The sequence below is a fragment of the Vanderwaltozyma polyspora genome, genomic scaffold (assembly GCF_000150035.1).
Source record: "Vanderwaltozyma polyspora DSM 70294 KpolScaffold1050 genomic scaffold, whole genome shotgun sequence".
Lineage (NCBI taxonomy): Eukaryota > Fungi > Ascomycota > Saccharomycetes > Saccharomycetales > Saccharomycetaceae > Vanderwaltozyma > Vanderwaltozyma polyspora.
The window spans coordinates 110,635-138,022 of NW_001834691.1; the positions used below are offsets into that span (position 1 = coordinate 110,635).

The 27,388-nt window shown below is 34.1% G+C and overlaps 13 protein-coding genes and 1 further gene across 13 annotated transcripts, besides 3 other annotated features; 8 read left to right on the plus strand and 6 right to left on the minus strand.

Moving 5' to 3' along the window:
• Positions 1–635: 635 nt before the first annotated feature.
• Positions 636–3,887, plus strand: CRM1 (exportin CRM1; the record flags this gene model as incomplete). Its single annotated transcript, XM_001647000.1, has 1 exon — positions 636–3,887. One exon carries the CDS (start codon positions 636–638, stop codon positions 3,885–3,887), a length of 3,252 nt encoding a protein of 1,083 aa, XP_001647050.1.
• Positions 3,888–4,236: 349 nt separating this feature from the next.
• MRPL9 (mitochondrial 54S ribosomal protein uL3m) lies at positions 4,237–5,052 on the minus strand (the record flags this gene model as incomplete). The annotated part of the gene is made up of 1 exon (XM_001647001.1): positions 4,237–5,052. One exon carries the CDS (start codon positions 5,050–5,052, stop codon positions 4,237–4,239), a length of 816 nt encoding a protein of 271 aa, XP_001647051.1.
• A 424-nt stretch (positions 5,053–5,476) lies between these two features.
• Positions 5,477–6,121, minus strand: MRPL6 (mitochondrial 54S ribosomal protein uL6m; the record flags this gene model as incomplete). The annotated part of the gene is made up of 1 exon (XM_001647002.1): positions 5,477–6,121. One exon carries the CDS (start codon positions 6,119–6,121, stop codon positions 5,477–5,479), a length of 645 nt encoding a protein of 214 aa, XP_001647052.1.
• A 1,213-nt stretch (positions 6,122–7,334) lies between these two features.
• On the plus strand, positions 7,335–7,886 carry IMP3 (snoRNA-binding rRNA-processing protein IMP3; the record flags this gene model as incomplete). The annotated part of the gene is made up of 1 exon (XM_001647003.1): positions 7,335–7,886. The coding sequence occupies one exon, from the start codon at positions 7,335–7,337 to the stop codon at positions 7,884–7,886; it is 552 nt and encodes a 183-aa protein (XP_001647053.1).
• A 356-nt stretch (positions 7,887–8,242) lies between these two features.
• Positions 8,243–10,498, minus strand: Kpol_1050p53 (SKG-like transmembrane protein; the record flags this gene model as incomplete). The annotated part of the gene is made up of 1 exon (XM_001647004.1): positions 8,243–10,498. One exon carries the CDS (start codon positions 10,496–10,498, stop codon positions 8,243–8,245), a length of 2,256 nt encoding a protein of 751 aa, XP_001647054.1.
• Positions 10,499–11,785: 1,287 nt separating this feature from the next.
• PET54 (Pet54p) lies at positions 11,786–12,610 on the plus strand (the record flags this gene model as incomplete). The annotated part of the gene is made up of 1 exon (XM_001647005.1): positions 11,786–12,610. One exon carries the CDS (start codon positions 11,786–11,788, stop codon positions 12,608–12,610), a length of 825 nt encoding a protein of 274 aa, XP_001647055.1.
• A 130-nt stretch (positions 12,611–12,740) lies between these two features.
• Positions 12,741–14,099, minus strand: HSV2 (phosphatidylinositol-3,5-bisphosphate binding protein HSV2; the record flags this gene model as incomplete). The annotated part of the gene is made up of 1 exon (XM_001647006.1): positions 12,741–14,099. The coding sequence occupies one exon, from the start codon at positions 14,097–14,099 to the stop codon at positions 12,741–12,743; it is 1,359 nt and encodes a 452-aa protein (XP_001647056.1).
• A 1,400-nt stretch (positions 14,100–15,499) lies between these two features.
• Positions 15,500–16,894: a sequence feature (similar to hypothetical protein; correction of possible frameshift sequencing error~similar to Saccharomyces cerevisiae AMA1 (YGR225W)).
• On the plus strand, positions 15,500–17,611 carry Kpol_1050p56 (the record flags this gene model as incomplete).
• Positions 16,897–16,929: a sequence feature (similar to hypothetical protein; correction of possible frameshift sequencing error~similar to Saccharomyces cerevisiae AMA1 (YGR225W)).
• Positions 16,931–17,611: a sequence feature (similar to hypothetical protein; correction of possible frameshift sequencing error~similar to Saccharomyces cerevisiae AMA1 (YGR225W)).
• A 657-nt stretch (positions 17,612–18,268) lies between these two features.
• Positions 18,269–19,846, plus strand: PEX28 (Pex28p; the record flags this gene model as incomplete). The annotated part of the gene is made up of 1 exon (XM_001647007.1): positions 18,269–19,846. The coding sequence occupies one exon, from the start codon at positions 18,269–18,271 to the stop codon at positions 19,844–19,846; it is 1,578 nt and encodes a 525-aa protein (XP_001647057.1).
• Positions 19,847–20,008: 162 nt separating this feature from the next.
• Positions 20,009–21,607, minus strand: MTC6 (Mtc6p; the record flags this gene model as incomplete). Its single annotated transcript, XM_001647008.1, has 1 exon — positions 20,009–21,607. The coding sequence occupies one exon, from the start codon at positions 21,605–21,607 to the stop codon at positions 20,009–20,011; it is 1,599 nt and encodes a 532-aa protein (XP_001647058.1).
• A 344-nt stretch (positions 21,608–21,951) lies between these two features.
• Positions 21,952–23,535, plus strand: DIE2 (dolichyl-P-Glc:Glc(2)Man(9)GlcNAc(2)-PP-dolichol alpha-1,2- glucosyltransferase; the record flags this gene model as incomplete). The annotated part of the gene is made up of 1 exon (XM_001647009.1): positions 21,952–23,535. One exon carries the CDS (start codon positions 21,952–21,954, stop codon positions 23,533–23,535), a length of 1,584 nt encoding a protein of 527 aa, XP_001647059.1.
• Positions 23,536–24,099: 564 nt separating this feature from the next.
• Positions 24,100–24,612, plus strand: BNS1 (Bns1p; the record flags this gene model as incomplete). Its single annotated transcript, XM_001647010.1, has 1 exon — positions 24,100–24,612. The coding sequence occupies one exon, from the start codon at positions 24,100–24,102 to the stop codon at positions 24,610–24,612; it is 513 nt and encodes a 170-aa protein (XP_001647060.1).
• Positions 24,613–25,123: 511 nt separating this feature from the next.
• Positions 25,124–26,056, minus strand: PHB2 (prohibitin subunit PHB2; the record flags this gene model as incomplete). Its single annotated transcript, XM_001647011.1, has 1 exon — positions 25,124–26,056. The coding sequence occupies one exon, from the start codon at positions 26,054–26,056 to the stop codon at positions 25,124–25,126; it is 933 nt and encodes a 310-aa protein (XP_001647061.1).
• A 528-nt stretch (positions 26,057–26,584) lies between these two features.
• NAS6 (Nas6p) lies at positions 26,585–27,277 on the plus strand (the record flags this gene model as incomplete). Its single annotated transcript, XM_001647012.1, has 1 exon — positions 26,585–27,277. The coding sequence occupies one exon, from the start codon at positions 26,585–26,587 to the stop codon at positions 27,275–27,277; it is 693 nt and encodes a 230-aa protein (XP_001647062.1).
• Between the last annotated feature and the right edge of the window lie 111 nt (positions 27,278–27,388).

Sequence of the window (27,388 nt, forward strand, 5' to 3'; positions counted from 1 at the left end):
TGATTTGGATATTTTTTCATTGACTACAACCTCTAAATTCAATGAAAAAAAAATTACTTTTTTTCCACCTTCAATGGTATACCAACCCTTTTGCAAACTTGAGAAACTAAACTACTTTGCAACATTAGTCTTATCTCTTTCTAAATCTACTTACTGCCCTGGCCATGGCCTTTCCCGTGGAGGGTTTCCCTGCAGATTTCATCATATTTTGCAGCGCAGCTAAAAAACAACATTTTCTTATAAAGAAAGAGAAAAAAAGATATAAAACAGAAAGAAATAATTTGGATTAAGTATCGATTAATTTGTAATAACTTATTAATCAAGCAAGATATAGGACATCAATTTGGTTATCCTGGTACGATTTGGTAATTTGCAGTTTGGTTTTATCTACATTTGTAAGGAATAATTGCTTTCATCCTTTGGAAAAAGATTAAATTTTAGTTTTACTTTAATAAATCTGGAAAATATTGCAATTTATTCTAGTTGATAAAATAAAGTTTAATAATACTGTTTAAGGATAATTGATTGATTATTTGGGAGAGTTCGTAGTTGTGTGTGTGTATTTTTTCTTTTGGTTGTATTTTATTAGTGCTATTATTGAGTTTTTGTTTGCAATAGATAGATAAAGTTCAACTATGGAAGCTATTCTTGATTTTTCCAAGGATTTGGATATCGCTATTTTGGATCAAGTTGTGGAAACTTTTTATAAGGGATCTGGTCCACAACAGAAGCAATCACAAGATATTTTGACTAAGTTTCAAGAGCATCCTGATGCTTGGCAACGTGCGGATAAAATTCTACAGTACTCCAACAATCCTCAAACCAAATTTATTGGGCTAACTATTCTAGATAAGTTGATTACAACGAAATGGAAATTACTTCCTAATGAACAAAGAGTTGGTATCAGAGATTTCATTGTTGGTATGATCATTTCAATGTGTCAAGATGACAATGTATTTCAAAATCAAAAAAATTTAATTAATAAGTCTGATTTAACTTTAGTCCAAATTTTAAAACAAGAATGGCCTCAAAACTGGCCAAATTTCATTCCAGAATTGATTGGATCATCTGCATCTTCTATTAACGTTTGTGAAAATAATATGGTTATATTGAAATTGTTATCTGAAGAAGTTTTCGATTTCTCTGCCGAGCAAATGACCCAAGCAAAAGCATTACATTTGAAAAAATCAATGTCCACAGAATTTGAACAGATCTTTAAGCTTTGTTATCAAGTCTTGGAACAAGGTTCTTCCACTTCATTGGTAGCAGCAGCTTTGGAGTCTTTGCTAAGGTATCTACATTGGATCCCTTACAGTTATATTTATAATACGGATATATTGGAGTTATTAAGTACAAAATTTTTAACTACTCCAGAAACTAGGGCAATAACTTTGAAATGTCTAACTGAAGTTTCTCAATTGGAAATTCCAAATGATAATGCTGCCTTGAAAGCTAAAACTGTAATGTTTTTCCAAAATACTTTACAACAAATTGCAGTTAACGTGATGCCAGTAACCGCAGATTTAAAGGCTACATATATGAACGCTAGTGGTTCCGATCAATCATTCTTACAAGATTTTGCAATGTTTTTGACAACTTATTTAAGTCGTCGCAGATCTTTGTTGGAAAGTGAGGAATCTCTAAGAGAATTGTTGTTAAATGCCCATCAATATTTGATTCAATTGTCAAAAATTGAAGAAAGAGAGTTATTCAAAACGACTTTGGATTACTGGAACAACTTGGTCACTGATTTATACCAAGAAATTGATAAATTACAAACACAAGACCTTAACCCGTTGTTACAGTTATCAGTTGGTTCCCGTCCTTCTTCAGGTGGTGCTCCAAACCCTGAGCTTCTAAGAAGATATCCATTAAAGAAGCATATGTATGACGGTATCTGTTCTCAGTTAAGATGGGTCATCATTGAAAATATGGTTAGACCAGAAGAAGTTTTAATTGTAGAGAATGATGAAGGTGAAATTGTAAGAGAATTCGTAAAAGAATCAGACACTATCCAATTATACAAATCTGAAAGAGAAGTTTTAGTTTATTTGACACATTTGGATGTTGTAGATACTGAAGAAATTATGATTAGTAAGTTAGCAAGACAAATTGACGGTTCAGAATGGTCATGGCATAATATCAACACTTTATGTTGGGCTATTGGTTCCATTTCTGGTACAATGTCTGAAGATACTGAAAAGAGATTCGTTGTCACAGTTATCAAGGATTTGTTGGCCTTAACTGAAAAGAAAAGAGGTAAGGATAACAAGGCAGTTGTTGCATCCAATATCATGTATGTTGTTGGTCAATATCCACGTTTCTTGAAAGCTCACTGGAACTTCTTAAGAACTGTTATTTTAAAGCTGTTTGAATTTATGCATGAAACACATGAAGGTGTCCAAGATATGGCATGTGATACTTTTATTAAGATTGTTCAAAAATGTAAAGCTCAGTTTATTGTTACACAAAATATTGACAATGAGCCATTTATTCAAACTATCATTAGAGATATCCAATCTACTACTGCTGATTTACAACCTCAGCAAGTCCACACTTTTTATAAGGCATGTAGTATTATCATTGGTGAAGAAAGAAATGTTAATGAAAGGAATAGATTATTGGGTGATTTAATGCAACTCCCAAATATGGCTTGGGATGCCATTGTACAGCAGTCATCTGAAAATCCAGATTTGTTATTAGATTCAGAAACTGTAAAGATTATTGCCAATATTATTAAAACAAATGTTGCTGTATGTACTTCTTTAGGTGCAGAATATTATCCCCAACTTGGTCATATTTATTACCATATGTTGGAGTTGTATAGAGCTGTTTCTTCAATGATATCAACCCAAGTTGCTAAGGATGGTTTAATTGCTACTAAGACACCTAAAGTACGTGGTTTGAGAACCATCAAAAAGGAAATTTTGAAGTTAATTGAAATTTACATTTCGAAAGCTAGAAATCTACAAGAGGTCGTAAATGTATTAATTCAACCATTATTAAACGCTGTTTTGGAAGATTATTTGAATAATGTTCCTGATGCAAGAGATGCTGAAGTACTAAACTGTATGACTACAGTAGTACAAAAAGTTGGACATATGATTCCACAAGGTGTTATTTTGATTTTACAAAGTGTATTTGAATGTACATTGAATATGATTAACAAAGATTTAACTGAGTACCCTGAACATAGAGTAGAATTTTACAAGTTATTGAAGGCAATCAATGAAAAATGTTTCAATGCTTTGTTAGAATTACCCCCAGCAGCATTTAAATTGTTTGTTGATGCAATTTGTTGGGCCTTTAAGCATAACAATAGAGATGTTGAAGTCAACGGTTTACAAATAGCTTTAGATTTAACTAAGAATATTGAAAATTTGAGTAGTGCGCCAGCATTTGTAAATTCATTTTACGAGAACTATTATTTCATTTTCATCAGTGAAACTTTCTACGTTTTGACTGATTCAGATCATAAGTCTGGTTTCTCTAAACAATCTTTATTATTAATGAAATTGATCTCATTGGTTGAAGAAAATAAGATATCAGTACCATTGTACAAGGAAGGATCAGCACCAGCAGGTACTTCTAACCAAGTCTATTTGAATGAGTATTTGGCTAATCTATTAAGTAATGCATTCCCTCACTTGACTAGAGACCAAGTTGTAAACTTTTTAACTGCATTGACAAAACAATACAAGAATCCTGTTCAATTCAACGGTACTCTAAGAGATTTCTTAGTCCAAATTAAGGAATTCGGTGGTGATGCAACAGATTATCTATTTGCAGAAGATAAAGAAAGAGAATTAAAAGAACAAAATAGACTTGACAGAGAAAAAGCCTCTAAGATTGGTGGTTTGTTGAAGCCATCTGAATTAGAAGATTGATAAGCAGGAAATTCATCTTGATTGAGCACATTCATAATTCACTAGGTTTTGTTTTTTTCGCTTTTAATTACATTACATAATGTTGTATACTTACTTAATTAACCAAACACGCATAGACTGATTTATTTAAAAGGCGGCAATCTACTCAGTTGACCTATTATTGAATACTAGAGGAATGGTATATATATAACAATGAATTTAGATTGAAGATCTATTTAGTAAATAAATATGTACAGGAATAGATTGATATTATAATTTATATGAATTTGAAATAATTTTCTGTTATCTTTTATATTTGATTGATAGTTCGATTTATGGTAATCACGATTGTGTTAAACGGACTTTTCAATTATGCATCTAGCTTTGGTGGTTTTTTAATTGAATCCTGTAACTTAATATAGGATCCCTTAGGACCAGCAACGGAACCTTTTACTATGATAACATTATTTTCATCGTCAACTTTCAAAATCTGGACGTTTTGAATAGTAACGTTTTTACCACCCATACGACCAGGCATTTTCTTCCCAGGCAAGATACGACCTGGATCTTGATTTTGACCAAAAGAACCACCATGTCTGTGCATTACAGAAGTACCATGTGAAGCTCTTAAACCTGCGAAATGGAAACGTTTCATAACACCTTGGAAACCCTTACCTTTGCTAGTAGATTTCAAATCAACAAATTGCCCAGGCTTGAAAAAAGAAGGTTTCAACAAAGTACCCAATGGCAATAATCCAGATTCATTTTTGACTCTAAATTCAGCTACGGTTTCCTTTGGATTAACAATCTTTGAGGCGAAATGACCTAACATTTGTCTTGAGACATGGGAAGGATCCTTATCACCAAAACCGACTTGGCACGCATAGTAACCGTTATCCTTTAAAGTTCTATGCATCAAGACTTCAACGTTATTTAATTGTAAAACAGTGGCTGCAGTTCTTTCACCTGTATTTTCATCAAAGTATGGCATCATACCCTTCTTTTGAGCAATAACACCACAACGAAGAGGTGACCATCTTCTACTTTGAGCTTGTTCTGGAGAATGTTTGATGATTGGAGGATCTAGTTTAATAGTTTCGACCACACTAGGAGCAATTAAGCTTGGTTTTGTTGAAATACATCGAACTATCACTGGGGAGAACTTCAATGGGCTTAAACCTAACATAATTCTAGATGGAATCTGTGCTTTATTGCCTATTTAATTATTTTTTTTTTATTAATGGTTCTTAGTTTTTCGAACCTGATCTCTTTGGAAATTCAACAAAGTGTACCGTTCTAGGACTAAACCAGCAATTAGCTTACCAATATCTCTTGTTTCTATATTAATCAAACTTCGATTTTTTTAATTAAAGTTATTGAACTTTTCTTCAATATGTAAATTCTTTCTTATGCGCCTTTTCAAATAAAATATATAACAGAGATAAAAATTGTAGATAGTATATAAGAGTGTGGTTGCACGTATATAATGAGTAGAGTATTTCGAATTGGCATAACTAATTACAGGAATGGAATGGAATGAATTGGATAATAGAGATGATGATTATTATTATTATTGTTATTATGATGATGATGATAATGACATGTGGGGACTATTTGATCTTCTTGTCTTTAATCTTTATGGTTTCATTGTTGACGTAGATACCTTTACCTTTGTAAGGTTCGGGTGGGTGAAAGCTTCTCAAATTAGCGGCGAATAAAAGTACTTGTTGTTTGTTACAGCCTTCCAAAACAAGGGAAGTTGGTGTTGGACACGATACAGTGATGCCTTCTGGGACAGGTAGACCTTGTGGGATAGAGGCGCCTACTTTACAGCTGACAAATTTACCATTTTGTTCGATAGCAGCTCTGTAACCTGTTCCTACGAATTTCAATGTAGCCAAATGGCCTTCGTTGACACCTGTGATGTGATTATTAAGGTGTGATCTTACAGTACCCCACATAGCCTTTTGTATGTGGTCTGCGTTGTTGTTGACAGTGACATTTATCTTCAAACTATCCGAGGAAGACTTGATACCAACGAAATCTGGAACTTCCATAGAAATCTTACCCTTTGGACCATCTACAATAATGTTTTGAGATAGGACCATTACTTTATTACCCTTTCTTATGGTCTTTGGAATAGGCATGGATGTAATATCAACTTTTGTATCCTTTGGTAAAAATACAGGAGCTGAGCCTATATGTGATTGCAAAATTCTTGCACAGGACAATTGTCGTCTCCAAACCAATGACATCGCTTATTTGTATGTGGATGAATATAATCCTTAATGGGGGGTTCTTCCTGTTTTGTAGACTAACTCTATATTATAGCTTTAAAACCTCAATCTATAAGTGATCTTAATAAGTAGTGCTTTTCTAAGTAGTTAATCAAACAATTGGAACTGAAGAAGAGAGTAAAGTAAAACTTGGAAAAAAGTACTTCCGTCACTAATGATTTTTCATACATCATCACGTGTTTTTGTTTCAAAAAATTGTGCACGTGACAGTGTGTTAGTTCAGATGTTATGTTCTGTTGCGGCTAGGTAAAACACAAAGGCACGTTTATATAGATGCACAGCTATAAATCTACATATATCTATACATATAGTCGCCATACAGAATAAGTAAAGACATAATCTGGTAGCCTCATCAACCACCATGAATATAGTAAATTGTATATAAAACTAGAACTAAACAACTAAAAACAAATATATTTCTATTAACGATGGCGTATCGATGAAAAGCACCAGAGTTGTAATGTCTCTTAGCCAGATTTTGTACAGATATTGGAACAACAGTATCCCATATCTCAGGAAGTATTAAAAAAACAGATTACTTTCTAAAAATCGATGGTCCTTTATATACGTTTTCTAAAAGAACTGGAAGTTGTCACACTTGTGCTAAGATCTGCAAATAATTTCTGCCACTCACACCTCCACAAAAACAAAAACACAAAAACACAAAAACACGTCAGCATCTCTATTTTATTTTTTTTTGTGTCCACACTATATGACGATCTACATTAGGAAATTAGGGGAGAATGGCATCAGCATATATTGTTTAGTCACTTCTTTTTGTGAATTTTTGTGGATGTTTTGCCGCCCATTGTTGACTTGATAGCGCCTTGATGTCCGGTCCAATCCCTGTCGTGCCGGACAGCATCTCTTACCCAAAACGGAAACTCTCTACTTTTTCTCTTTTTTTGGTTCACATTTGAAAAAAAATGAAAAATTTGTTATACCCACTGAATAAGAAACAAAAAATTATATATGCTTGATGAGTTAGCTAGCTCATCGCAAGACAAAGGTTTAAAAAGTATACTGGTTTTTTTGGAAGTATAGGCTACTCATCAGCCAGTTTACATAATATATATTAAGTTACATCGTCAGTGAGATTGTGAGATTGTGAGATTGTGAGCATTAACTTTGATCGAGAAGAACCAATAAAAAAATAAAATAAAACTGCAAAATGGTAAGGAAATTGAAGTTTCATGAACAAAAATTGTTGAAGAAGGTCGATTTTTATGACTGGAAACAGGACCAAGGACATCGTGATACTCAGGTTATGAGAACCTACCATATCCAGAATAGAGAAGATTATCATAAATACAATCGTATATGTGGTGATGTCCGTCGTCTTGCTAATAAATTGTCTTTATTACCTCCAACTGACCCATTTAGATCAAAACATGAACAACTACTGTTGGAAAAATTATATGCCATGGGTATACTTTCCACTAAATCAAAAATATCTGATTTAGAAAATAAAGTCACTGTAAGTGCCGTGTGTAGAAGAAGACTGCCAGTTATTATGCATAGATTGAAAATGGCAGAAACAATTCAAGATGCAGTTAAATATATCGAACAAGGTCATGTAAGGGTTGGCCCAAATTTGATTACGGATCCAGCTTTCTTGGTCACTAGAAATATGGAAGATTATGTCACTTGGGTAGACTCTTCCAAGATTAAACAAACTGTTTTGAAATACAGAAACAGAATCGATGATTTCGATTTAGCATAATCTTATTTGAATATCATACATCTACCCAGCTAAGTTCAACTACTATTTGTTTAGTTTCTAGATGAATCTGGTGATATCTCAATTGATCTCTTTGCATTTTAAAAAGATAACATAGTAATCTTATTTTCTTACTTACATATATATATATATAAATATCTGTACAATATAATTTTAATCATCATATAACGTTTCGTTAATTCATATAATAAAGACTTTAATGCAATTTATTTTTCTTTGTTATACTCAATTATATATAACTATATAAGATAACTTGTGTCTATGCTCTATTACAATGTTTCATCTCTTTTAAAATATTGTCCCTAAATTAAATTTGGTTCCAGTGACATTAATCAATTTTATAAATCCATTTGATAATTATTGGAAGTACCAAGTTGTTTTCTTAGATCATCATGAGAACTACTATGTGGAATAATGCCACTGACGCCTGGTGGTTGTACCACATCACTGTAATCTAATAACCCACTAACTCTGGAATTACCCATCTGTTGCTGGTATGGATTATTTTGGACAGTCAGACTGTTATTTCTAGAGTTAGATGCATTGATATTTCTAAATGAACCAGCTGGTTTATAACTGGCAGGTAAACTTAGGGAAGTTGGATTAGTCATTACTATACTTGCTCTCAATTGATGTGGTTGAGTAACATTTTGGATATTTTCTGCACTAGTGAATCCTTGAGCATTTTGTTGATACATTGTGTACTGACCATCATTTTGCTTGTAAAACATTTCTGGATGATCCATTGGATTCAGCGCTGAACCATTTAATCTTGCAGCTTGTAATCTTGGAAATTGTTGTGGTTTGGTTCTACCATTGAATGATGTTAAAGAATGGACAGATTCGGAATGTGCCAATCTAGATGGTGTTGGTAATTCTGATATATTCTCCAGATGCTGTGGATGTTTATATTGTATTTCCTGTGGATTTTGATACATCATGTTTGGTTGTTGCTGTTGTTGTTGTTGAGAATATATTGATGCTTGGTATGCCTGATTTGGTTGCACGTAATAGCCCTGTTCGGCAACTCCTAGTTGAGGTTGAGAATTGTTATAATATTCGGCTTGAGGATGGTGGTTGTAAACTGGTTCTTGTTGTAATTGTTGATGCTGGTCTACATATTGTAAATTGTTGTTATTTTGTGCATAATTTTGAGGTTCATTTCCATACTGGATGTTGCTAGGATATGGTTCATTACTCATTGCAGCTTGAATATCGTTTCTTACAACTGATTGACGAGCTGCATGGGTAGGAAGTTCAGAATATATTGAAGAAACTGCCCTATGATGCATTGAGGATCCTTGACCAATTGACTCTACTTCATTGCCAGTAGTTAAATGGTTGATTGATTGAGATTTTCTGTGTTCAATTTCTGAGTTGTCGCGTAATTCTATATTATCAACTACATCAAAATTAGCTTCAGGACCTCCAGTATGGTCGTCTGTTTTCATAATTTCAGCACTCTTTGAATCTGGAAGTATATCATTTTTAGGTTCCATAACATTCTGTTGTTGGTTTTGTTTGACAGTTTCATTCCTATCCAAATAAACTTGATAAATACTTTTTAGACGTTGGACATTTTCATCTTCTGGATCCACAGCATATACTTTGTTATCTTCATCATCCTCACCTTCCATTTTATCCTCAGAAGTTTCGAAATCAAATTCGTGTTGAGATGATTGAGATCTTTCAATGGTTGTATCTTGAATTTTAGACTCTTCGACGTCATATCCACTTTCGTCATCGCCATAAAATCTTGTAGCTTCGCCAACGACACTTTTTACAGGACTATCACGGATATTTGAAACCATTGATTGATCATGGTTTGTTGAAGGGAAATTGTTTTCTTCTTCATATTCCCCGCTTAATAATGCATCTCTCGATTGAGCAAACTTACCAGGTTCAACGCTGTTTATGTCACCTTGGCTCATGAATACATTAGTTGGTTGTTCATTGGTTAGTGATATTTGACTAGTATTCTTCGATGACGATGCAACGTGATAACCACCAATAGATGGACCATCTACACTTCTTGCAAAATCTCTTAAAGTGTTTGAGTCCACACCATGTGGAACTTGGAAAGGATCTAGGTGACCATAATTATCAATTCCACCTCCACCAAAGGAAGTTGCTCTAGCGTATTGGTTTTGTTGTGGAGGAGGCATAAAATATGTATCTCTGTATTGATCGTCTTTCAATTCAAAGGAATCGCCGGATTGAGAGGAACTCATAGGGAAGCTTCCCATGTTAGGACCCATATGTGGAATATATTCTATATCTCCTTGGAAATCAGGATCATTGTCTTCTTCGGCTTCTTTCTTATTTCTTTTGTAGACAATAATCAAGATAGCTGCCAGGAGAAAAACGACAACTGCAACTGGCACACCTACAGCAACACCAACGGTTGTACTATATGAATGATCGGATGGGTATCTACATTTACCATCACCACCACAGGACGATGTCGCACTTTTGTTGGAAGAAGTTTTGGAAGCAGAAGATGAGGAACTGTCATTGTCATCTCTCTTCATATATGCCCTGTATTCCGTAGTGAAACCAGCATTGTAACTCTTGGTAGGTACGAAACTTGACATATTTAGTACTGCAAATTAATTGTAGTGACCCTACCAGCTGTCTGGTATTTTATTGTGGGAAAAAAATAAAAGCTAAAAAATGTTACTGTCCACCTATAAACTTCAGTCCTTGTATACAAACAAAAACCAATATTCTCTCTTTCTATGTTCCCTTCAGCTTGGCTAGATAGATAGAAGTGAAGTAACTTGTAGACAGAAGTTATATAAATGCCTTTAACTCTTTTAATTACTATAGAATCATGAATCTACAAACTTAATCGAAAGAATAGCAATATCCAGATCAAAAAAATTTAAAAATAAGTATGAATAAATAAAAATGAACCAGGCTTTCATAAACAAACATAATGCTAATATTTTGTCCCCGGCAAATAACACGAGAATTTTACCAGATCAGAATCATATCTTGCAAGATCAAAAACGTTGGCATCGCCATTGCCATTGCTCTTTGACCAAAATTTACCCAACTTAAACTTTCGATAACTGCTGGATGTTTCCATTTCTTGATATTATCGATCAATTACTGGTTATAAAACGCTGAACAATAGAAACGTCCAAATCTCAATGCACAGCTCATTTCAGTTCTTGCTCTCGAACTCTTTCTAATGAAATTTTCCTGATCCGGTAATTGGTGGTATTTTTTGTGCTATAAATTTCAAAAATAAAAAGAAATTTAATGTTTTTATAGATATTTCCCAACTAGGAAATTCGTTTCTCGAGACGATTCATTTCTGAGAAGGTACTGTAGCTAATATTTATAAATGCAGCGCTATCATAACTTGATGTAATTTATAACTTTATCCTAAAAGTAGAACAAATATTAACCAGGAAACTAGTAGAATCCTAATCTTCTGAAGATTGAATCAATTAATTCAACAGCGGTTTGGGCGGAACGAAGCACTTCAATTGTGTGGCTAAACTGGAAAAGGAAGTTCCGAATATGAACAGTTCTCTACTCTCTCATTGTAACAATTTATAGATGTTTCATTCCGTTATGAATAGTAAGTATTATATCACGTGATTCATATGTAATATATTTTTCTACATCAATTTAATATCAAATTTCATAATATGACGAAATAAAGATAAACTGTAAGGACCATTGCCCAATCCCAATATATTAATGGTATTTAGTGTAATAAGTATTAGAGGAAGCAGATGCATAAAGTTTGTGGATTAGATTTTGTTTTTAGCTGAAATTGTTAGGTTTGAATGAAGAGGATATTTATCATTATATTAGACGTTCAATTTTTAGGGTGACTTCCATATCTTATTTGTCTGGGGCAAAAAATGAGCGAGAAGGCTGTTATTAAAAAGGTCTTTGCACATATGAAAAAGGGTAATATCATTGGGACTCGTCCAGTTGCTGAAAATGTAATTAAGATTGATTCTAAAGCTACTTACTCTGGAGACTCACAAATATTGAAATACAGATCATATAATTCAGCACTCACAAAGAACAATTTCTTGGAGATATTACCTGAAAGTACATTTATCCCTCCAGATAGGGTTAAATTAATTAATTCGATTGGAAAAAATTTTGACTTAGCAAAAATGAGGGATCATAGGTATTTTCATTTTAAAGACAATTATCTTCTATTGTTTAAAGATCAGAAATCACTGCGATATTATTATGAAAATACTAAAGCATCAAGAATAAATAAAGCAAAGGTTCGCTTCGAAGTTGTAAATAAAGACATGGATGCGGTTAGCAACTCCTATAGAAGATATGTAAATAATCTATTAGCAGCTTATAATTCAGGTGGGTTATATGGTGCTGCAATTAAATGTGAGACCCTTCATTTTGGTTCAAAGATGGATGGCATGAATCTTTTAGATTTACAGTCACTTATAAAACCTGTAGAAGCAAAATCAGCATTGGTATGGAATTTACCAGATAAACAGAGTTCAGATGAAGTAATGGACCGTTTTTGGTTCTATGATATAAAGCATTGTTTCAAGCTATATTTTGATCCTGACCTCAAATATAAAACGTTATATTATATGGCGTTTAATAATGAAGCCGAATGTGAAAGGTTCAAAAGAAATTTCCACGGTGCATATATTACAGAAAATGATATAGGTTCAAAGGTATTGATAGAAAGATTGACTTAATGATAAAATCACCCATATTTTAAATTTTTACCCATATGTAAATATTCCCGCTTAATAAATTAAAATTGTATATAAGTTACGTAAAAATTTAGTGAAAATTATTATTGATTTGGTATCGAGACTTTAATTACTAGATCTGTCTCCAGGATTCTCTTATTAGATCCCATTTTTTAATATCTTGTTTTTCAGTTCTTAGTGTTTCTGAAGTGGAATAGCTGGATTCTTCTTTTTCTAAAATAACGTATTTTTCCCAAATACCTCTATTCTGCCAAACTAAGATTAGACTATCCTCATCATCATCATTAATAGCTACGTTTCCATTTGTGTATCCTGTAGCATCCCGGCACCATCCAATTTTACATCTATCATGTAAAAAATCTGGATCATTATCGTTATTGCTGCTACTTCTTAACAATGGATTAGTCAAATGAATGCTGCACATAGACCATATTGAGTCTATATATTTTGGCTTCCAAACGTTGGGGATTACATCTCTTAATGCGTGAACTTTGTTCTTGCCATGATCGAAGGAATCATTCATATTAGGTTTATTATTGGTAATCGTGCTTTCGTTGTTCTGAGGATGTGTAGATGATAAAACTTGGAAAATGTGTAACGTTTGCTTGTCTGAAACTACGGCAAGCTTTGTACCACCATGACTAAAAGCCATATCGTAGATGTCTGCTCGATCTAGGCCTCTTCTAAACTCTCTGAGTAAAGAACCGTTCAAAGTACTAAATATCCTAATTAGCGTGCCTTGAACCGAACAAGTTGCGACCATAGTACCTTGAGGATTTAGTCGCAACATCCGTATTGCTGATTTATGTGCTTTTATGATTGATGTTGGCAGAAGTCGTGTTCCAGAAGGATTGCTGTCACTATGTTTCAATTGAGATAGGTTTGTAATATGGACTTGACCCACGCTTCTTGCCGATGGGAATGCTAAAATGCCTTGCAGCGAAGATGACGATTCTGAGTTCTCCATCTCTATGGATCTCCTTCTATGTATCCTTGATTGTGACATGACAAAATCCACGATCCCATTAGGATAAATATCTAAAGAAGGGCAAATTCTGGTAGGGGTCGGTTGGAAGTAAAAAATCTCGATACTATTTTCCAACACCACTATAATATAAACTCTTGATAAGAAGACGTCCTTCACTGGAGACATAAATTTCAGTACAGAAGTCTCAGTTTTCCTTAAATCATCCCAAATGATCAATTTATTTAGTGGATATCTTGGTTTTTTCCCACCCCCAACTAACGCAGTGTAATTCGTGCGGTAAAGCATCCTTGTGAGACCAATACCATTGTTATCCTTATCGTCAAACTTTTTGATTAATTTACAAGTCAATGGATCTGAATTGAAAACCACAAATCCGTCCTGAGTCCCACAACTAAAACAGGATTCATCCTGGTTGAAACTCACCTTAAGAAACCGGACTGCCTTAACAGGTGGTTTATCAACAATAGCATGTCTAATGTTCATCACCAAATAAACACTTCCAATTACTATAAAACAAATAGACTCGTGTAATCTCTCTTTTTGCTATCTCTCTACTTGGAGTATAATCTGATACCCTTAAATCACAGTTTAACAATTATAGATTCCCTTATAACACTTTTGTTCGTACAACTGAGTTTTAAGACCCAAAATTCAAACAAATAAAAACTAACCAGTAACGAGAAGACAAGAGTACTGTTAAATTCAATCCTTATAACCCTTTATAACTCAATAACTGGACTCTAAAACCAAATCTGATCCCTTTAAGGCTCCATCAATATTGAATTTAATTATCGAAGGTAGGTCTCTCTCTCTCTCTCTCTCTCTCTGATCCATGGAACGAAACTGCCCAAAATGTTTCAAATATGCGGTGGGGATGATTCACACATGTGATATTCACGTGACTGTGTCCCAAAAGGGAAAAATCTTTAATTATTACTAGCGCCGCCACAGCACAAACAGCTCATCTCATCTCATCCCATCCCATCCCATCCACCATCTACCTTTTCAACCTCTATAAAAACAAAACAAGCCTCAACAGCAAGCCTGAGTGATCTTATCACAATCTGTGTTACTCAACCTCATCGAGTTTGAGGAACCTCTTCCGCAAAAGATTTTGGTGAGGTGATTGTCTCTTTTTGATTTAAACAAGGGTTTTTGCAATACATTAATCAAACTAACACACAAACAATAACCATTTTCCTGACAATTGTTGGTTATTAATAACTAACTGTAAATGAAATAATCACTCTGTATTCCCATTCTCATCCCATCCCATCCCATCCTAGTACATTGAATCAAACTTGAACATACACGAAACCCATTTCTTTCTCTCTTCTCTAGTTTTATATAATATTTAGTATTTATCTCTTTGGTTACCACTTTCAACAGCAGTCAATCAGCAACTCGTTCTTGTTCAATAGTTGAATTATTGAAGATAAACAACAAAATTTATTAAACATTATAGACTTTAATCCAATTGTTTTTAAAAGAGAGATTCATATTCATACTAGTTGACATTCGTTTTGAAGGGTTTCCATACACACACACACATATATTTGCTAGTTAGGATTAGCCCTTAAGAAATCCCACCTTCTGTTGTTTTATTTTGTTTTTTCCAGGACTGTATTTATATACACACTAGAAACTGTTTTTTTTTGCTTTATCTTTTGCTTAATAATATAATATAGTACCTTTACCAGGATTTTGTTTTAAAATAAAAGGAAGGTAATACTAATTGCTAATTATTGGTTGATACAGGGACTGTTGAGGTTGATATTCTGAACTTGGACAAGGAATAGAGTGCTATTATTTTTTTATTAGGTTTGTTTTGTTTGTTTATTTGGGGTTATTTCAATTACTAGGACAACAACAAAAAAAAAATCATGAAGAGGAAGCTCGGCGGCAAAAATGGGGATAGGTATATACCTCGTATTACATCCCAGAAGGCTTATAAGACATCGACTACGTTTTTGAGGACAAGTTTGAGGAGTTTAGAGGTTTACGAGAGGTCTGTTTCTCCTGAGAGGTTGTCGTCTCCGGAATTTTTCCACGATTTGAGAAGCACTGGTCATTATGAAGCTGTGAGAATATCAACTGCAAACACTACCATCTATTCTTCTTCTGATGGGTTTGGTAGCAGCAACAATGGGAGCTCGTCAGGGGCTGTTACCACCACAACTGCGGCTACTGCCAACAACAATGCTAATACTACTAATACTACTACTGCTAATAATCATAATAATAATACTAATAACAATAACAACAACAACAACAATAATAATAATAATAACAACACAAACAATAATACAACTACTACTAACATTCCAAATAATGGTAACAATCCCCTTTCAAATAACCATCTAAATAAAAATAAACCAAAGTTGACTTTTGAAGAGAAAATACATAGGGAATTTATTGCTGATTCTTTGGGATTCCATTCTCCTGATCGTGTCTATGTGTTTACACATTTAAACGACGAATCATCCACATCAAGAGAGAGTCTGGGCTACAACCCATTGAAAATAGACCCTTTGATTACTACTTTGCCGCCAACAGAGGCAATGTCCTACTTGGCTAATACGAAATTTAGAATGTCAAAATCAAAATCACTGGTCTCAAACATCTCCTCGAAGAGGCCTACAAAGAGAATCAAGTCACATATACCTTATCGTGTACTAGATGCACCATGCTTAAGAAATGATTTTTATTCAAACTTAGTTTCCTGGTCAAAGACTACAAATAACGTCATAGTGGGACTTGGCTGTTCAGTTTACATTTGGTCAGATTCTCAAGGTGCAATACCTATTATCGAACATGAATACTTACATAATTTACATGATCTTGTTACTTGTGTTTCGTTTTGTCCAAACAATTCCCTGTTTGTTGTGGGGACTAAGAAAGGAAGACTATTGTTGTTTGACCAAGATTGTTGTCTTCGAAATTTCAAAGCATTGGAATCCCCAGGAAAACCTTTATTTGAATATCAATCTGTAATGCTGAGGGGAATAAGTTGTGTGGAATGGTATTTAAATACACCTACTTGTCAATTTTTGATAGGTGAAGAATCTGGCGATGTGACATTAATCAAAGTGGTGGACCAGACCAATTCAATAGAATTAGAACTTAATGAACCAGATAATTATTATTCAAACTCTGGGAGAAATTCTCCCAACTTCAAAGATAATGATAAACGTGATGATGACAGGTATTGTTGGAAGCTGGAGTACGTTACTAAATTCCAAGCACAAACACAACAAGTTTGTGGTATGTTCAAGTATTGAATACTATTTTCTCTAGATACCCTTTAACTCTAACTTGCTTTATGTTATTTTAAATTTCAACAGAATTTTAATTTACTGACAATTTTTAACATATTTCTAAAAACTTTAAAACTAGGAATGTCATTAAACGAGAAAAGTAATATTTTAGCAGTGGGAGGAAATGATAACTCGTGCACTGTATGGTCACTAGAAGATATTACAGCGCCAAAGTTGTTACATACTTTATCTCACAAGGCTGCAGTCAAAGCCGTAGCATTTTGCCCATGGTCTAAATCCTTATTAGCTACCGGAGGTGGAAGCAAAGATAGAACAATCAAGTTTTGGCATGCAAGAACAGGGACATTATTAGGAGAGATCTTTACTTCAGGTCAAATAACTTCTCTTATCTGGTCTACCAGATATAAACAGATTGTAGCGACATTCGGATTCGGTGAAATTGAAAACCCAGTATTAGTGACGTTGTATTCGTACCCTAAGCTAGAGCCAATACTACAAGTGAGGTCACCGGTACCATTTAGAGTTCTAAGCGCAGTGGCATCACCTAACTTCACATCTATCTGTGTCGCCACCAATGATGAAACCATTAGATTTTACGAACTGTGGAACGACAAAGAGTCAACAATACAGGAAGCACAAGAAACAGGGCTATACGGCTCAAATATCATTGAATATATAGAAGGAATTAGCACTAACAATGGACACCTAATAAGATGACCCCACTAACTAACTCTCTCAGTCCCCATTCACATAAACATAAACATAAGTATTGAGTAAGGATCATCTAACAACATTGAAGCCAACGAGTGCCACTATTTATCAAGTATACTAAAAGATCTATGATCATATCATCCTATTTTTCACTAGTTACATAAATATATATATTTCACAAAAGTCCTATATTTTAATAAAATTCTATATAATATCAGAATCAAACTATACTCGATTAACAATAATTTAATAACAATTCAACCAATCCAAACTCATAATATCACTATCCAACAATGACAATTCCTGAAAGAAGTGTGTCCTTTGTAGTTTATTATCCATCATTGCCAGCTGGCAAACCGAATCTGGTCTGTCTCTGTCTTGTAGTCCTTTCGGTTCGATTATAAAATGATACCAATCACGTGACAAATATCAAAAAAAAAAAGACTTAAAGTCATCGATATCGATTAAGGGCATCGATATAAAAAGCACACATAAAAAAACATTACTAACAAGAAAGTATCGTTAATACTCTTTAAATATGATAGAAAGAACTTGAATAGAGTTGATTTTTTAGTCTAAGGGTAGTTTAGGATTGCAATTAGATACTCAATATTTAATAGTTATAGGTTATAAGAAAGAAGGAGAGAGAGAATTTGGTTTATAATGTCTGAGGTAAGTGAAAAGGGATTGATACGACATTTTTTCACTAGGAGGTATGAAAAAATTGTCGATTCTCTAATAGTGAATGAGATAGAGGACACTGCTTCTAATTCCAATAGAGATCTAATTCACACCATTACTGCTTCATTAATAAATGCTTCTATTGAAAAGTACAAACGCGATAAATCTGCTTCGACTGATGCTTCATCTGATCAAGGATCTGAGAGTAGTGATAGTTTTTGGAAAGATGAAAATTTTAAACAAGAGTATGAGTTGGATACCCCTCCTTCTACTTCGTTGCCTGAAGGTGATGGGTCTCTTAAGGGTGAACATCAACCTAAGGAGCACTTTTTGGATATATTTGTTGATAAATTAATTAGCAAAATTGTACCTGAGAAGTTACCTGAAAGAGAACAGTTCTCTGAAAGGGTTTTATCACCAGATTTGAAGAAACATCAACCAATATCAGCGTCTACATTAGGTAGAAACATGGGTAAATTAGGCTCAAAAATGACCGCAATGTTTGATATGCAAGAAACAGTGATTCGTTTAATTACCTGGAGAAACCCATCAGGTACAGTTACCTTGTTGATTAGTATGACCATGCTATTTTATAATCCAATAATACTACTGTTACTTCCTTTGGTTACATTGATGTATATGGTCATGATTCCCGGTTATATCCATAGACATCCCCTTCACAGAGCTATCTATCCCAGCAGAACATCTTATGGAAGGTCATTACTCGAAGATATTGCTTCCAGTGGTCCAAGTAATGCTTGGTATCCGAACAATACTTTGGTAGAATCTTTAAATGAGCTTCAGAGTGGTGATTCTGGGGCTACATCTAACTTTAGTGATACAAATAGTGTTAGCCATAGTATGGCTGTAGTGATGAATTTAAGGGATGTACAGAATATAACTACAAGTTTAGTCCAAGTTTCACAGGCAACTGATAAGTTTATCTACGGTGCAGCAGGATTCAAAGATGAAAGAAGGTCTACAATTCTTTTTTTCACATGTTTTTTAGCTACAGGTTGCTTATGGGCATTAGCGCCATATATCAACTGGAGCTTTTTTTTTAGTTTTAATACTTGGCTGATATTAATTTGCATACATCCAAATATTAGAGAACACCTTCTAAAATTGATGGAATCAGATAAAGTAGAAGAGGGTAGGAAGGCTTTAGAGAAGAAAGAAAGATACGACGTAATTTTGGATGAAAAACCAGAAGTTAAACATGTTGAAATTTTCGAAATTTTGGAACAAGGAATAACTCCACACCATTGGAAATTCTATAAATTTTCAAATCAAGTCTTTGATCCACATGATCAGTATAGGAAATTACAACAACCACCCCCAGGTGTGGATAATTTAAAGGATATTGAGCCGCCAAGAACATGGTATTTTGACGAAAATGCTCCATGGGAAGTTGATCCAAACGCTAAAAAATGGAGTGAGGAAAGAGGATTAAACTTGACTATTAGTGGGCAATATTTGGTTGATGATCAATTCAAACGTAGAAGGTTAACAAGGAGAGTTTTACGTTTTGCAAGACCAGCAAATAAACCTCAAATTTGATCACCCTTAAGCTTATGATGTATGTAGATAGCAGATTTCTAGTGAATGAAGTATGTATGATTTTTATATTCTATATGATGATATTTTTAATTATTAATTTTATGTGGTATTATATATATTATATATACATACTAATGCAATGCTGAAAATGAGTATTTTTAATTATGCAGGAACACCGTCAAATTCATTTCTTGACAGTTTGTTTATCATACGCCTCCAATTACTTCTGTTATCATGAATTGGAAGACTTAGTAGATTCAAACATGTGACTAGTACTAGCAATCCAAATGAAGTTATTGAAGCTGGCGTTATCATTTTAGTAAAATTTCTTCTTGACATTACTGTTTCATATGGGCATGTAGCGTAAGGACCACCAGTAACCCAACAATTATTGACCGAGATTGAGTTCAAATCGATCCATATTTCAGTATCTGATGAATTTCGAAGTCTTAAATAATTTATAACTGCAAGTTGTTCCAAAGGTGTCTTTGGGATTGAAAAATCAAATCCATCGGGGCAATTTGAACCGTCAAAACTGTCAAAATTGAAATAACTATCGACATTTTCTGATACTATATATGAAAATAAATCCGTTTTTGCTTCACATAAACCCTTCTTTTCGTCATAGCAGTTTTCTACTTTCCAGTAAGCCGAATAGTTATTTGCTGTATAAACAAAGGAAACACAATTATATGCTTCCAAAGTGTCTGAGTTTTTCTTTTCATTTGTTGAAGGTTGTCCAACTTCCCAAGACCATAATAATGCAGATTGAGTCAAGTTTAATAAGTGTGTTATATTATTTTGATTGTATTTGTTAGCAATAATAGGCGAATATCCACAATCCACGTAAGATCGAACAGAATCATCTGTAAATTCGTTTTCTATAAATCTCCACGCAACTAGCGAAAGTTCTGTAAGTTCACTATTTGAAGTTGGGCAACTAATAGCTATATTCCCCCCATCTAAGTGTAATATTGTTTTGTTGAAAAGAAGGGAAGATGTATTGTAAGGCATCTCAGTAGTCAATTCTGTAAATAAGACTCTCTTCCTCTTCTGATAGAGAAAATGTGATAAAGTAGGCCATCCATTTACTGAGTTTAACCCATAAATATCTGATGTATAACTCTTGTTTCTATCATCAACCAAATCTTCTGGGGAGTATATATATGACCGGCCAATATTTGAATATATAAGAGCTTCTATGTCGGAAGCATCGCCAATATCGTCCTTGTTATAATCACTAATATCTGAGTAATTGTAGCCGTGAGTATAATTATTAAACGTGCTGGGAGAACCATAATCTGATGAGTTCGGCTGGATCCTTAACATTACCATTAATATATTTGCTGAAAGATCTGTATTGGTTCCATCTAAAAAATCCCGTACTGTCAAGAGGAAATCATCGAAGGCAATAGTAGAGTTCCCAACTACCCAGATTTCATCTTTATATTCCACATCTACACTTAGAGCTTGTACTCCTGCCTCTAACAATGATTCCAACATGACCAGCAAATCCTCATCTTCCTCATCCTCATCTTTATTTTCAATCACCATCCCATTGATGAATACACGACCAACATCAACACCAACCAGTGGCAGCTGATCAATCGTAGCACTAGACATAACGTCCCTCTGTGCTCGAAGAGCATAAACCATCGATGGTGAATCACTGGACCAAGTAAAGTTCGTTAATGCAGTGGCATAGTTTAACCAAAATATAACCCAAATCAGCAGTTGTTGCTGCAACTGCATCACAATCATCGCTAATCAAATATCAATGTCAACATAAACTAACTCCCAAGTAGCTAAACTATTGATCCCTTCCAAGCACCTTAATCCTATCTGTCTTTATCAATATTATTGCTTTGTTATAACAGTTGCTTCTTATCAATATGGTGTTTTTTTCAATTTGATGTTTGCTATATTAAAAAGTGAAAAATTATTGATATTTGAAATTAATACAACATAGAAAGATATTTTAATGGAAGAAGCAAGAGTGTTATCGACGAGGTTTGGATCTATTGTTGGATTGAATTTATTGTTGTTATTCTCTAGTTTAGTTGAAGTTTTGAATCAAGAAAAACGGATAGAAATTAGTCGAGATAATGTCGAATAATAGTGGTAATGGTAGTGGTAAAACCGAAAATGATGAAGTTCTTGAAATTGAAGAGTCAATTCAAATGATTGCACCTGGGATTCAGAGGAACTTACAACAAGAGGTTGTTACTGGGTTTTTTATGAATTTAGTGAGTTATCCTATTTTAGTTATTGCATTTCTATTAACATTTAGGTACTTAACAACTAGAGTCGTACCATATTTATTCATTGATGAGTTTTTCCATGTAAACCAAACTATCAAGTATATTAAGAACGATTGGTTTACTTGGGACCCTAAGATTACAACCCCACCAGGATTGTATATCTTAGGTTGGTTGAATTACCATATTTTTAGAGTTTTCACCTCTTGGAGTACTTTAACTATTCTGAGGTTAGTTAATTTAATCGGTGGTATTGTTGTGTTGCCAATTGTCGTTCTAAGACCTTTATTTTTGTTCAATGCAATTGGGTTTTGGCCAATTACTCTAATGTGTTTCCCATTGATGACTACATATTATTATCTATACTACACCGATGTCTGGTCTACTATTTTCATCTTGCAATCGTTGAACTTCGTATTGACTTTGCCATTCGGTGAAAGAACTAGTATATGGTTGAGTGGTATATTTGCTGGGATTAGTTGCCTGTTTAGACAGACTAATATCATTTGGACAGGTTTTATTATGGTAATTGCTATTGAACGTAGGGCAGCCATTAACAAAAAGTTCAATTCTCATACTATAAACAACTATTTGAAACTGCTAATCCATGCCTTTGATGAGTTTGAAACTATTGTACTACCATATTTCATCAATTATGTGCTGTTTTTCATATATTTGATTTGGAACAGATCTATTACCCTTGGTGATAAATCAAATCATTCCGCAGGCATTCATTTGGTACAAATATTTTATTGTTTCTTATTCATTACATTTTTCAGTCTTCCATTATGGCTTTCAAGAAATTTCTTGAGAAATTATAGAACTCGTTGGCAGGTAAAACAATTCCAATGTTTTATTGAGATTATTGGAATAATGCTGACCATAAGATTTTTCACTAAAGTGCATCCTTTTCTACTAGCAGACAATAGGCATTTTACATTTTACCTATTTAAGAGAATCATAGGCAACCCTAGAAGGTTGTTTAAATACGTTTTAATGGCACCAGTATACCATTTTTCAATCTTTACATATTTGGAAGTACTAAGACCAAGTGAAATGACATTCCATCCAATTATGCCACTTCCAGTAAAGGAGCCAATTGAACTACCAATTCAATTGACACACATATCATGGACTGCTCTGATCTTATGCACAATGATTACATTAATCCCATCTCCATTATTTGAACCTCGTTACTATATCCTTCCATATTATTTCTGGAGAATATTCGTTACTTGTACCGCAGAACCAATTATTTCAGAACTAGTACCTGCTCCAGAAGGAACTCCTGCTGTCACTATAGGCTCAACAAGAAGACTGTCGTTTGAGTTTTTATGGTTTGCTGCAATCAATGTTTTTACAATACTAGTTTTCATCAAACATCCATTCTCTTGGAACTCAGAACAATTCCCACAAAGAATCATCTGGTAAGACGAAACATCAACAGACAAGGATAATACAATAGAACTTACCTCACCATCTCATACGTATCGATGATTCAATTAGTTTCATCATCGTTTTACTTGTTGAACCTCAAACTTGACATGGTGTCCGGACCATCCATGGTACGCTATACCAAATCACATAGTTAACACCCGGACAGTATAACGGATCAATAATATTTCCAAATTAGGAAACATGTAAATAGGGTAAAACGGTAAAGCCCATCGAAAGTTAAACCTGAAATATTCACAAAATACGTAAAGATCGTAGTCAGAAGTGGGCTATTGTGAGGATCTGGAAGGGTTACAGGGGCTATTTGTCTATACTTTGAGGGATTCCTTGTTTGTAGGAGCAGCATCTGAGATTGATGTTGAAACGGGGAGGAAATTGGGAGAGGGGGGATAGGAATTGGCAGATCAAAGGATAGAAACGAATCTTTTATGATGGAACTAATCTATATATATAGACATATATATATGAGGTTACAAATTAGTTCTTTGCCAAGGTATTGTCAAGATTCAAGTCGAGACGGCGAGACTTGAGTACAGTACCATGACGACGAGCAGCAGTGTAAACGACAAGATTGACTGCAAACAGACAGCAAGTTGCAATGAGGCATTGAATGATATTACGAATATAAAGGATTGTAAAAGTGTATTGAGTAAAAATAGTAATACTGAAGTGTCGAAGAAAACTGGAGGTTCTTCTTTTTCTACTGGGATTGAAAATAATGTGTTTCGTCGACATGGGAAATTGAAGTCTAGAGTTCCCCTTCATAAATCGATATTTAAGAAGCCAATAGATGGACAACAGAAGAAACAATTGGAATTGAAATTGAGAACCAAGTTTGCATCACCAACTGATAGTATCTTGTCACCATGTTCGCAAAAGCTGAATGATTATCAATCTGTTTTGTGTAAGATAAGATCAAATCCTACTAAGCTAGCTTTCACTAAGAAAAGTGATGACGAAGATCCAGAAGAACAAATGAGTTTCAAAGTCCTGAAAGTGGACAGAGATGGTGATATTGATATAGAGCACTCAGATAGTGACCTATCAGTATAATGACCGTCGCCATTTCATGATTGCATTTTTAATGAATTATTCCAAAGAAGATATTACAAGAAAAAAAATAAATAAATTAACATGAATATATAAAGGAAAATATAATATAGCATGGGACCATATAACCACTGCCCTGAATACCGTCTATTCCTTTTTTGTTCATGAGACTCACAAATTTTAATCCTCTTTGAGAATACCTAGATACGTACGTTTTGCATTATCGTCATTTTTATGATGGAAAGTTCACATATATAGATCCTTTGTCAATAGTTAATATAGTTAACATCATCATCATTATTATATTGATACGATATAAAATAGTAATGAACCCGTTGGATTCATTGTCCTCAATTATATATATTGAATAAAAAAAATATTATTCTATACTATTAACACGTTCTTATATACAAATTGCATGGGATTTTTGATTTTTGATTTTTGATTTCTGGTTGACCTAAAATAAAAGCATAAGTAAAAAAAATAAGATATAATTAAGGTTCCATTAGAATATTTATTTTCTGTTTCTAGTATCAGACAATGTGTTCAATAACAAAGATTCGTTATCTAAGACGACCCTGTTTGGAGATTTGGCCAAGATATCAGCAATTTCTCTGGCAGTGTCCAATCTCTTTAATTCCACATAATCCTTAGATTTCTTAATGGCTTCACCAATCAATTCAGCAGATTTAGCTTCACCCTGTGCCTTGACGACCATACCTTGCTTCTCTTGTTTAGCCTTATCTACAACAAATGCAGCTCTTTGAGCATCTTGTTGAGCAATTTGTTTAGCTTCAACAGCATTAGTGAACTCTGGAGAAAATGTCATATAGGTAATTGAGACATCGTCTAGTATCAAGTTGAACCTACCAGCACGATTGACCAAGTTTTCACGAATTAATCTCGAAACTTTTTCTCTTTGCGTAATTAATTGAGAAGCATTGAATTGTGCTACTACGGCTTTCAAAACCTCATTGACAATTGAAGGCAAGACCCTTTCGTCATAGTCTTGACCCAAAGTACGGTAAATAGTAGGTAACTGAGAAACATCAGGTCTAGACAACACTCTGCAAGTAATGTTCACCATTTGTAAGTCCTTGGTACCTGTCAGAGAGGCCACATTACGAGGTTTAGCTCTCACATCATAGACAACAGGAGTTTCCAACCAAGGCAACACAAAATGAGTACCTTCATTATATATTTTTGAAGAAACACCACCAATACGTGAATAAACAATAGCTCTATGACCACCATCGACATTAAATAAAGCAGAATTGAAAAATAAAGCACCACCACCTAATAAAAGCAACCCACCTAACCCTGCAAATGCACCATTAGGAGCACCACCACGTCCACCAGAACCACCACGGTTAGCTTGTTGGACTCTAGATAACTGCTGTTGAAAAGCCTTTGCAAATTTTTGAAAGTCACCTGGATTTCTACTCATTATAGATTCTTAATAAGCTATAGTCTTCTTTCCCACTTTTCTCCTGATAATAAAAAAACACCAACTATACAAAAAAAATTATAGTCAATAAAATAAACAACACCTGAGTTACAATTAAACCCCTCTCTACCCAATTATAAACCTTTATAAAAATTTTTATTAATCTCTTTTATATATAAAACTTAAGACTATTACCATTTGGATATTTTTCAATTGGCTTAATTTAAAGGATCAATTTGGGAACTTCACCTTTATTAAAAAATTCACGACATCACGTGAGAGTGAGAGATTCACCCTTTTTGATTTATTTATTGCGTTACAATAACCCAGATTGGTCTGAAACAGTGGATTAGGATTGTATTTAAGACTGGTAACGCTTGCATACGGTGTTTATTGTATTTTGATTGGAGTTCTGGTCGTTTCTACAAGAAAAGTTGTTGAGCGAGGAGCAAGGGTTAACAGAGAGATCTATTCTGTTATTGATAAAGAGATTGGTATAATTGAATTGAGTTTTAGGATTAGTACAAGATGGATAGTGATAAGGTATTCCAATTGCAATCTGCCTGCATGGACAATGATTTGAAGAAAGTACAGGAATTTTTAGAGCAATCACCACAGGATGTGACTAAGGTGGATTTAGATGGAAGAACTGGTTTACATTGGGCTGTATCGTTCCAATATGAACCCATTGTGCGTTTGTTGCTTGACAACATGAAGGGAATTGATATAGATCAGTTAAGTGATAATTCTGGTTGGACTCCCTTCCATATTGCTTGTTCTGTTGGGAACTTGAATATTGTAAAAATGTTGTATGAGAGAGATGTTGCTCCAGATTTGGGTTTACCTACAGCTCAAGGAGTCACCGCTTTACACTTAGCTGTTTCCAAGAAGCATAACGACGTTGTGAAGTTTCTTTTGGATAATGGTGCCTCTGTTAGGGTGAAGGATAAAAAATTACAGTTACCTCTACATAGAGCTGTTTCAGTTGGGTCAATGGCTTTAGTTGAATTGCTCTGTGATAAGAATAGTCCTGTGAATGCAAAGGATTTCCAAGGTTGGACTCCTCTACACCATGCATTGGCTGAAGGCCATGCTGATATTGCTGTGTTGTTGGTTAATAAATATAATGCTGACTATCAAATTGAAGACCCTTCAGGTCTCAAACCTGTAGATGTAGCTGCAAACGAGAACGTCAAGACATATTTTTTGGCAAATATCTAATGGTATTTCCTGGTCTTAACTTTACTCATCCAATACATAGCTTTCATCCATTTATATAATGTCTATCTAGAAAGATAATGTTAAATAACGAATTCTTAACATATTGAACCT